Source organism: Primulina tabacum, chromosome 16 (assembly GCF_025594145.1).
Source record: "Primulina tabacum isolate GXHZ01 chromosome 16, ASM2559414v2, whole genome shotgun sequence".
Taxonomy (NCBI): Eukaryota; Viridiplantae; Streptophyta; class Magnoliopsida; order Lamiales; family Gesneriaceae; genus Primulina; species Primulina tabacum.
The window spans coordinates 23,427,538-23,438,673 of record NC_134565.1 but is presented as its reverse complement, the minus strand read 5'-3'; the positions used below and the strand labels follow the sequence as shown (position 1 = coordinate 23,438,673).

Sequence of the window (11,136 nt, the reverse complement as noted above, 5' to 3'; positions counted from 1 at the left end):
AAGATCACATATTGGATTCTCATTGTTTATAATTAATGTAATTATTGAAAGAAAGATTGTTGAAGTGTAATAATTATATCTCCTGTGTAGAGCAATTGAAAAATGAAATTTAAGTTGTATGATCTAAAAGATAGATTTGAATTATATATTATACAAACGATAATTTTTTATAAAACGATAAACATTGCTTAGATTAAATTTCCTTCGTAATTGAAACCCACGCCAAGATATTACATTCCACGTTGCTCCCCTCCCCTACACCTCCCCTCCCCTCGGCATAATCGTCACACACAAACAAAACACTCTCAATCACACACACAGAGCTTCTGTGGCATGCAATCTTCGCCAATCTCTAAAACCCCCTGCTAATTTCCAGCATAAATTCCCCAAATGCTGCTGCAGGGAGGGGCATTTTCGGCATGCAATCTTGCCGTCATCGAGAATCGCCCTTTCCCCCTCTTGATCTGTCGGCAGAACGAGAACGCCGCAGTTTGGTGCTGCTCTTCGGGCCGGGTTCGGAGGATCCATTCATCGCGGGTGATGTCTGTTGCCACTGGTGAGCAGATGAGCAAACCGGAGGCGCCGACCCACCAGCCGAGTCTCGCTAACAGGCTTCGGCTTGGCAACTTGGCCGATGACGGCTTGTCTTATAAGGAGAAGTTCATAGTGAGGTGTTACGAAGTGGGGATCAACAAAACTGCTACTGTTGAAACCATTGCTAATCTCTTGCAGGTCTGTGTAGTTTGGATCGGATTTTCAACTTTCTATGTTGGTGTCATTATTTGTGGGAAGCAAGCTATTTTTGATTTTCTCTTAGGTTTGGTCGAGCGAATCTGAGAAGTTCTCTTTGTGCATGCCTTAGATTTGTCAAGATCTCATTTTTATTATGTTTTTTTGCTGTCAATTGGCTTATTTAGACTTTAATATGTGTTTAAGTGTTGACGTTCTTGTTTCCCTTTTTCAGGAAATTGGTTGCAACCACGCTCAAAGCGTTGGATTTTCGACAGACGGATTTGCAACAACACTTTCAATGAGACAATTGCATCTTATTTGGGTGACTGCTCGGATGCATATCGAGATCTATAAATACCCTGCTTGGTAGTGTAAATTGATCTGTTTTCCTAGTGATCAACTTCCAAACAGCTTGCAATTTATATTCATTTTACTATTAATACACAGGAGTGATGTTATCGAGATAGAGACTTGGTGTCAAAGTGAAGGACGTATTGGCACTAGGCGAGATTGGATTCTTAAGAATTATGCTTCTGGTGAAGTCATTGGAAGGGCTACGAGGTGATATAGAATTCTAAGTTGTAATGTTGCATAAACCAAAACTAAAATTTGAAACGTATAATATATTATGGGAGACGGAAGATGAAATGAATATCTCTGTCGGTCTTGCTTTGTGTTTATGAAATACTCTACTCCTTTATATGAAGCTAACGTTTAAAACTCATTGATCTCACATGGTCATCAAGAAGCTGATTGCTGAGTTTTTCCTTGTTTTATGCCCTCTAGGATAGTGTAATTTTATTTTATTTTTTTGTAAAATATTCTGTGTGCTCCTAGCGATGAATCAATGACCTTTCAAAGGTCTTAAGCTCTAATGACAAGAGCTGTCAGTAGTTGTATATAGAAAAACTGGTTAAATAGTAACAATCTTGGCTTGTCTATTGGAAAAAATCCCGATTGCTATATAATGCCATTTACTAACTTTTCTGTCTCCAACTATTTTCTGTATTGGTTTTACCTCTTTTCATTATCATTTTTATTGACTAGATTGCTAGACTTCTACTGTGATTTATGGGTCATTCATTTTATTTCAGCAAGTGGTTGATGATGAACCAGGACACGAGGAAGCTTCAAAAAGTCACTGATGATGTCCGCAATGAAGTTCTATTTTATTGCCCAAAAGAACTTAGGTAAATTTCATTTCATATTAAATGTCTTCCCTCAGTAACTGAATAATATTGTTAGAAAGTATCGAACATGAGAATTCTAAATGTGAAATGTTACTCGCCTCTTTGGTCTAAAGAAATAGTAATTACTTGGTTCCAGGGATTTATGGGATATCTTGACCTGGTCTGTTTCAGTTTGTGGAAAGTAGTTTATGTTCTTTAATTGTTAAGCTTTGATAATGTATCTCGAATCTGGTTGTTTTTAATCATTCTTTAATTGTTGGCGGATCAATGATTTTGATCAATGGTAGAAATCAATTAAGGGAAGCTTTCTTTGATAAATTGAGGATTTAGTATCCTACAACGTTTCACTTCATTGCATTCTAGACACAATAAATTACCTGATTTTTGCATTTGCTTCTTCCTCTGCATTATTTAGTTGCTCGCACTTAAAGCTGATTAAATTTCATAATTCTGGGTTTTATTCTTTTAAGAACGTGAACACCGGATGGAATTTGTTACATGTTTTATTAGCATTGATGTATAATATTGCTAACTTGCACCTTTCCTTTGCCCAAGTTAAACTCTCTTGATGAACCGAATTCGCTAGTTTGTCTACCATGACATCTCACTTCCCCAACTATTATTTCTAAGTCATTCGTGATAAAACAAATGGAATATATCTTATGTTTGAACTTCCTTGGTAAAATCGTTGGATATACTTGGTATTTTTACTAACCGCCTTATTAGCTGTGATTGATCATTGAATGTATGCGTGAACAATTTATATCGTGCTACATTTCACTCGAACTAATGTGGTGGTAAATTATAATCCAATTGAGGGTGAAACAACTTCCACCATTGTTCTTTGTTCATAACATGTAGTGTCTATCATCTATGCTTTTCAACCAACCACATGCTACGCCTGTCCGTTCTTGTTGTAACTTTAAGAAAATTAACCAATATTTTAGAATATGAATTTGTTATTTTAACATACTTCATCCGAACAATTAACATTGCAGTGCTGTCAGTCACAGATGTTAATACGTAACAAAGTCAATAGTTTACACCATAACCTAGTCTTTACTTTTCCTCTACAATTGAGATGAAGGGAGTTTTTTGAAATTTTACATTTGGTATACCAAAGTAAATCTATGAAACTCATCCACTTAATAATACTAATTATGATCCTAAGGCATTGTTTGTTTGTATTATTAGCTCTTTGTTTGTTTTCAATTTCATCCCCAAATTGCCCATCTTTGTTTGTTTTCAATTTCATCCAAAATTGCCCATTTTTTCGTTTGACGGTCTCAAAATGATGTTGTACCATTGATTTGTTGTTTATGCCAGATTAGCATTTCCTGAAAAGAACAATGCTAGCCTGAAGAAAATAGCCAAACTAGATGAAGCAGCTGCATATTCCAGAGTTGGGCTCGTGGTATGATCACATAGTTTTAATGAGTTGAGTTTTTCAGCTGGAGTAATTAGCATGCTTTGTTTTGGCAGCCTAGAAGAGCTGATCTGGATATGAACCAACATGTAAACAATGTCACCTACATTGGTTGGGTCCTCGAGGTTGGTTGGTTTTCAATCCTCTGTCTACAGTTGCCTCAATATAAATAGCACTCTTTGTTAAATATTCTGTCTGAGTCATACTGGGCTGATTTTTTTGTTCTTTTGAGAGATCACGTACCCTTGCTAAACTTTCAAATATTGGCAACTTCTCATATTTTTAGGTATGCTATTGGTATTTCAGTCTTCGTTTTATAAAATACCAAGTACTTTTTCATTTAAAAAACTTCTTGCTCCCTTTTTTCTTTAACAAAAAAACAATTAGAATATCCCTTTTTACTAAAGTTTTTTGTTTTGAATGCCTAGTACTCGCCACATTCAAACTTGTCGTATTTTACTTTTTTTTTTTTGCTACAAGAATTTAACTTGGTTCTTTTTTCAATCTGTTGCCTCTGATATAGAATTCATTTATTTGTAGAGCATGCCTCAAGAGACTATCGACAGCCACGAGCTGCAAACTATAACGTTGGATTACAAGCGTGAATGTCAGCATGATGATATAGTGGATTCCCTCACTAGCCCTGAATCTGCCATGACTGAATCAGTTTTAGAGCTTCAGGGTTCAAATGGATCTCCAACTTCTGCAAACAGCGGAAACGACTGCCTCCAGTTTCTGCACTTATTGAGGTTATCAAGTGACGGTTCTGAAATAAACAGGTGTCGTACTGAGTGGAGGAAGAAACCTGCTAGAAGATGAGCTTCACTACTAGCTTAGCAAAGCCTTTATGTATCAGCAATCTTGTAAGTCTTCGCATCCCATCTCCCTTCCTTTTGTTTTCGATATTCGTATTTCTAGTATTTCCTTTTGGAGGATTTTGCTTAAATTTCAGGACTTCGTTTAGAAGAAGATGATCGATTTGTTGTAACTTAACTTAAGGATATTTATGTTTGTGAAAACATGAAGAGTTCAAGATTGTATCATTATGGGATTTATATTTTGTTCTGTCAAAGGTGTATGCGTGATACTTTCTATGCGCTCGTACATAGTCATGCATATACATATAAATATAATACATACATTAGTAACATAGTCTACTACTCTTGATGTCCAAGTAGCTCTAGACCAACTAAGAAGCATCGATATCTCATGTTTTTTTACTTGGTATACACTTGCGCGTATGAAAATTTTTGATTTTAAATATTTTTTTTATCTAGAGATTATATTCAAATTAAAAGTTTTAGAAAGGATTTTTATATGATTTTTTTTAATAATTGATTTGAATAATTATTTAAATTTGATAATATTGTCATTTTAACACACGATTTTTATAATAATTTTTTGTGTTTGGAGCGAATATAATTTAAATAAAAGTAAGAAATATTTTATTTTTGTAGATGAGCTATAATTTTTTTTTTAAAAAAAATAGGAAACCTATACGCACGCAGCTAGCTGTAAATATAAGAACGAGTTAAAAAAAATCATTGATATTCACGTTTAAGTAATGAAATTATTTGTAATTATAGAATATGAATATTTCCATTATAATGTTTCCAAATTTAATAACTATACTGCTTACAAAACCCTCTCTATTTTGAGATTAGGTTATACACTTTAATAGAATATTAAATTTTATGCAAGAAAAATATTATAAATAGAGGAACCTTTCATATATATCATTATACTACCTCAAAGATTTAATAATCTTGAGTCTCGCGTACATGGATTTCTCTGTTATTCGCCCAAGGCCACCTCCCAAACGACCTGAGCCACCAGCTCCAAAGCCTCCGGAGTCACCAGAAGATAAACCGCCGCCACCGCAACCTGAAAAGCCTCTATCCACACACCCTCCGGCTCCGATGGCTATGCCACACATGGGTCCGTATATGGAAGAAATCGACAGGGTTTCACGGATGCAACATCTGAGAAATATCGAGTACACTAACGCAAGAACATGGAGAATGAACTTTGATCATCATCCCAATTACTATTATGATAATAGTGACAGTAATTATGGCTATCATCAGAATTATCACGCAGGCGGTGGTTACAATGGAGGCTACACTCATCATATATTTCCGGCGAGGCCACAGCCGTTGCCAGATCATTATAACCATCACAGTCTTCCAGGTCCGCCACAACGGCTTGGCCTCCCTCCGCCAGACCACTACTACGGTCTGCCAGGGCCGAGCTATTATCCGGCACCATACCATGGTGGCTACTTCAGTGATGAGAATCCAAACGGTTGCATGATTATGTGATATATACTGAGGTATTGCGAGTTTGAAGTACACGGTTTATTGCTTTAATTTAAATTCTGAATTTATGGTTATCAATAATCTCATTTTTTGTGATATATATTTTATACCATCTGGGTTTTAGTATTGTAGTTATGGGCTTATGTTTTTAATTCGGGCTTATATTTTATATATTTATGCTTTTGAGTTTTAATATTGTACTAATAGATTTTATGTTTTTAATTTGGAATTTTTCTTAATCTGATAAGATAAATTTATAGGTTATATATCTTTTGTGTAAATTGATTGCTATTTATAGATGCTTATATATTAATATAATATAATGAATAGTATATTTTAAAATTAAAACCTAAAAATTGTATATAATAGACAAAAAAAATATATATTTAAAAAAGCTAAAAATTAAGTAATATATACATATATTCAAATATCAATTATAGTTATTTATTTTTAAAAAAACAAAGCAATAAATTAAATAAACTCTAGTATTACTAAAATAATATTTTTTAGGAAGTACAAGTTCCAAATAATAATAATAAATATAAAAATATTAAATTTAAAATTTATTTTTTTTATTTTTCCAAGTTTAAATAAAATCGAAAAACCGGTTCAACCGATTTTTTTGTACATACTCGGTTCAACCGATTTTTTAACCGCTTTGACCACTAAAACGATTTTTGAGAGTGTTTCGACCAGACCAATGAGGTTCTAGATCGAATTAGTCTGTCCGGCCCCATTTTGAAACACTGATATTTATACATCGACAAAGTGGAAAAATTAAAATCGGTTGGGTTTCGTTCTAAATTCTAATTAGAGTGACATTAAAATAAACTAAAATTTGAAAATTGTATCTTATATTATAAAAATAATTTAATCCTTCAAATCTTCATATAATTGTTTTTCAAAATTGAATTTAGTTATTAAAATATAATCTAACATAATATCGAAGTTAGGATATTTAATGTTGTAAAATTTAGTTTGTATATATATATATATATAACATTATTAGCATATCAGTATTCCTAGATTTTAAAAAATTTAGAAAGATTTAAAAAATATATAAATAACAAGATTAAATATATTACCTTAATATAGAAATATCTTAACACATCTACTTTGTCAATAAATTTTTTAACGTAAAATTTTATCCTTCGTAGAATAAAACCTTGGTCTGTCCTTTGCATGAATCTACATTATTTTACGCAAAATCTTTATATAAAATTTCCATACGACACATATTTTTGAATTTAAAGCTAATTAAATTAATATACAAAATAAACTTTATAGAGTATTACACTGGACTGAATTTTTAAATAGACCTAATTATGCATTTAAAAAACGTCCCTATAAAAATTTAGAAAAGGGAAAAAAAATCTATATAAAATTAATTGTATTTAAACCTTATATTTTAAATTTTTAAAAATAATGTATAAAACCACTTAAAAATGGAATAAGTGTGAGCTTTTTTAACACAATAGTTAAATGTATTTGGTTTTTAAAAATGAGATATATTAATCATTTAATATTTTAGGTTGTTTTAAGTCTCTAAATCAAAGAATAAATTTATTGATAGAGAATAAGTGAGAAAAAATAGAAGATTGTATATGAAAACAAATGTGAAATAAAAATTAAGACAAATTGTCTAGTAAATAAGTTATTTTAATACTAATTTTTTAAAAAAAAAATACTAAAAACACATTTATTGGAATGCTTGTAAAAAGATAAAGTTTTATAGTATATAATATTATAGAGTAATTTTGAATTAGAAATAAAATATCAATGATAAGAATGTCCAGAAAAACTAAAACATGAGACCAACTTCTCAATTTGGATTAAATTGAGAAAAAACATAAGAAAAATTTGAGACTAAAAACACATGTAATGTTAGCAAAAATTTGTTTTAATTTTTTATCAGCTTCTGCATACAATTTTTTTATCAGCTTATGCATGCAATTTTCAAACATTTTATTAACTAAAAAACTGAAAACACTTAAAATAAACTCTTACAAACGCTACCATAAACTCAGTTTTTAAGTGAAAATACTCGGAAATTATTTCGTTCAAGTGCTGCACCAATAAAAGAAATAGTACCAATCTAAGACTAAAAAATTAATTCTTGGATGATAATTCAACACAACATGCTTTGCTGACAGTCAGAGCAAACGAATGTTTGTACTTCTCCAAAATGACCAAACACCCTCCAAAAAAATTAGAACCTTCCCAAAATCCATGTTTTGTCACTTTACAATGATATGAAGATACTTGAATTTGGAGAGAATTCAAGAACTGTTTGTGGAAGGAAGATAAATCCTGAATATGTTTTTCAAAGTGATTTTCCCCCTACACGTCGGGCATTTGTTCTGAGCAGCTATGGCATTTCTGATGCACACCTTGCAGAAAATGTGACCACACTTTGTCGACATCTCCTCGACAAATGGACCCATGCAAATAGGGCAGTTGAATATAGGTTCCTTCGGTGGTGGCGGTGGCAATGTCCTACTCCGTTCTCGTTTTGGCTGAAACTCGTAAACCACATGACTAGTCAATCTGATACCGACTTCAACAACTAAACTGCCTGACTTGGGGATATTGACATATAATGACACATATGCATGCATGTTAATAAACCCAAAAGAGACCAATGTTCAATATATCAAAAAACGAGCAAGCCCAATAGATAAGATCTGTAAAGCAAAACCTATGATGGTAAATAATGCAGAAACGAAAGGACCCAAGTAGGAACTTCTGAACAATATGAAACCACGGAGATTAAAAAAGAATACAAATACTCGGTCCTCTATCATGTTTCTAGACCCAAAAAACAGGTGCACTCACGACTTATAAAATAAGTTCGTCTCAGTTCAGATCCAAGTGCAAATTAGCCAAACTATTCGTGATTAACTCGTGAGCGGTAAAAACCCCGTTTGAGTAACTCGAGTCTTTAATCAAGCCGAGTTCAAAGTTTAGTTTTTTATTGCGAGTCAAGCTACTAGAGTGACTACATATTTTTTTTTATTTAGAAGATACAAAATTTAAGGGATATTGTTTTCAATATATACCTATAATTTAAAATCCTAAACTTTTTTGTCAATAAATATGCTAGGAAGAATTTCGAGTTATTCAAGCACATGCTGGAGTATCTCGACATGTACACGAGTCGAGCTCGAGTTTGAAATTGCTTACTTGATCGAGTTCGAGCCCAAGCATCGAGTCGAGCTAGAGTAGCATGGTACTCCACTCGACTCGTGTGTACCGTTAGATCAAACTATGCAATCTTGATATGTGTAAATGAAAAGAAAAGGTCGCCAGACAGCAAAGTAACTGAAAAAGATATCAATCACAAGATTCACAACCAAAGTAAATTGGAACATATGCGCGTACGTAGGCACCATAAATACAAGAGTAAAAGCATATTATATTATATTTTTCAAAAACATATTATACTTTCACTAGAAGTATACGAAGATTGTACGCGACCAGCATTCAGCAGAGACAAGTTGTTACCAATAGATTGCTACTGTCTTCTAGATTTACGTAAATGCCAGAATTTGCATTTGTTTGGTTTGAGAGGCAACTTGTCTGGTTGCTTTGAGGTGACCTTTCTTCTGTAACAATTATGGATTATATTAGAGTTCCTAGAAAGTAAAATTGGTTGGGAAACAAAAAAAGAAATAAAAACAAAACAATTCACTTCAACTAGCACTGACTAATAAAAAAAGTGTAATAAATAAGTTCATCAAATTTACATATTCATCACAATTACCAGCCATGGGCTTCCTAGAAGCTAGTGGACAATAGCAAGTCTGACATTTTCAGCGAAATAACATAAATAGTTAAACCTGACCCCTGGATCGAAGTTATTTGGATCATCAAGTAGCTAAAATGAATGCCTTAAGTTAATGTTATTCCGCAGTAACTTTCCAAGAAAATTTAAATTCAACAAAGAACATAGAAAACCAACAAATATATACATAAATTCAAGAGCATAACCCACTTTACAAAATGGCTGAATGCACTTCACATTTTTTTGTACACGATGAAAATAATAAAAAAAATAAAGAATATTATTATAAAGAAATAAAAACACTTGGAACTACTTGGTTTTCATCCCAATAGCAATAAATTTTGAAAAATGACCCACCTCTTAATCTGTTTAAGATATGTCATGCTGTATATATGTTTTTTCTTGAATAATGTCATGTATTTATTATATCATGGTTACGATTTTAAAGTTAAATTTCTAACTGCTCCCAATAGCACACACTCATTGGTAAAATAAGCACCATGCCGCAGTTGAAAGCAAAGCCTACAGAATACATGTACTTTACCAGCGTCGACATCAACAACAACAGGAAGCCCACGATTCTTTCTAGAATTGTATTTTGCCTGAGAAAAAAATTAGAGATCAATGTTGTTTTACTGATGGAGTTAACAATTAAAGAGCAGATGTAGAGCCAAAATAACATTTATCGTACTTCTGCAAATGCTCTTGGGGAAGATATAATGACATCATCATCATCACATGCCTCAAGATCAATCGGTGCAGCATCCAGCATACTGGTTCCTTCTTGCCCGTCCTGTGACATGGTGTGAGTTGAAGTCCCTTCCCAACCCTGGTTTTCAGATGGAGGCACCGCATTAAGATCAACATCTAACCCTGGCATCCTCAATTGACTCTCTGTGTGCCTCAAAACCCCATCCTGACTGCTCATTTTAAAGGTTTCGCGAGTGCTTGAATCCCCTGAAATCATCAGCGCCACACCAAATATTTAGGCAATTGATATCACATTTGTAAGATGACTCAAATCTTAAAAATATATAACTCAATAGTAAAAAAATCAGTAAACAAAAACATGTCATAAAATCATTTATTATGATGAAAAAAATCTTTCCTACAATTTGAAACACAAATCTGAAGGTATTTAGCAAACAAAGAAACTCGAACTTTCGTGCCATGAGTTTTATCTAAAAGTCTATCCTAGATTTTGATAAATTACAGAAAATTTCTTTTGGTAACTAAAAAAATGCTAGATATTACTAATTAATAAATAAATAATTTACATCCTCCACCCTTCATTGAAGCTTTTTCCTTGATACTAAGCAAACCATAACCTGTGAACGAATGATAGGTTTTTCCACAATTTCCTTAAAAAATAAATTATTGCTGAAATTTATACCTATCATTAAACCATTGGAGCTCTCTGTTATTTCTAGAGTAAACACTAAGACCCTTGCATCCAATCTTTATCTAAGATCTGCCAGTTGGAGCATACTATGCCCGTCCTTTCGTTATTTTAGACACTGCCTAATCTGTGTACAAAGTTTCCAGAATCGACAAATTCCCATCTTTCATCAGCATTCACCTTCACGACTGGCATTCCTTCAGACCACCATCGTCTGATAGAAGTGTTGGTCCTTCTTATCTAGCCACTTGGATCCCAGGTCCAGAATAGGAACTTCCTTGGTTCAT

The 11,136-nt window shown here is 32.9% G+C and overlaps 2 protein-coding genes across 2 annotated transcripts; one reads left to right on the top strand and one right to left on the bottom strand.

Annotated features, from left to right (window-relative positions):
- The first annotated feature begins 236 nt into the window (after positions 1–236).
- Positions 237–4,413, top strand: LOC142529317 (oleoyl-acyl carrier protein thioesterase 1, chloroplastic-like). The gene is made up of 7 exons (XM_075634822.1): positions 237–732; positions 965–1,098; positions 1,180–1,293; positions 1,827–1,922; positions 3,249–3,336; positions 3,405–3,473; positions 3,889–4,413. The coding sequence occupies exons 1-7, from the start codon at positions 391–393 to the stop codon at positions 4,165–4,167; spliced, it is 1,122 nt and encodes a 373-aa protein (XP_075490937.1). The 5' UTR covers positions 237–390; the 3' UTR covers positions 4,168–4,413.
- Positions 4,414–7,768: 3,355 nt separating this feature from the next.
- Positions 7,769–10,866, bottom strand: LOC142529922 (uncharacterized). Its single transcript, XM_075635630.1, has 5 exons — positions 10,844–10,866; positions 10,142–10,407; positions 9,995–10,052; positions 9,171–9,271; positions 7,769–8,182 (listed from the first exon to the last, which is right to left on the bottom strand). Exons 1-5 carry the CDS (start codon positions 10,848–10,850, stop codon positions 7,946–7,948), a joined length of 669 nt encoding a protein of 222 aa, XP_075491745.1. The 5' UTR covers positions 10,851–10,866; the 3' UTR covers positions 7,769–7,945.
- Between the last annotated feature and the right edge of the window lie 270 nt (positions 10,867–11,136).

Excerpts from the sequence above, each read along its gene's own strand:
- LOC142529317 (XM_075634822.1), top strand. The coding sequence starts at position 391 with ATGCTGCTGCAGGGAGGGGCATTTTCGGCATGCAATCTTGCCGTCATC. Across the intron at positions 1,923-3,248 it reads TATTGCCCAAAAGAACTTAG|ATTAGCATTTCCTGAAAAGA; the intron begins GTAAATTTCATT and ends TGTTTATGCCAG. Across the intron at positions 3,474-3,888 it reads ACATTGGTTGGGTCCTCGAG|AGCATGCCTCAAGAGACTAT; the intron begins GTTGGTTGGTTT and ends ATTTATTTGTAG.
- LOC142529922 (XM_075635630.1), bottom strand. Across the intron at positions 9,272-9,994 it reads TGTTGTTGATGTCGACGCTG|AAGAAAGGTCACCTCAAAGC; the intron begins GTAAAGTACATG and ends TAATTGTTACAG. Across the intron at positions 8,183-9,170 it reads AAGACAGTAGCAATCTATTG|CCAAAACGAGAACGGAGTAG; the intron begins GTAACAACTTGT and ends TACGAGTTTCAG.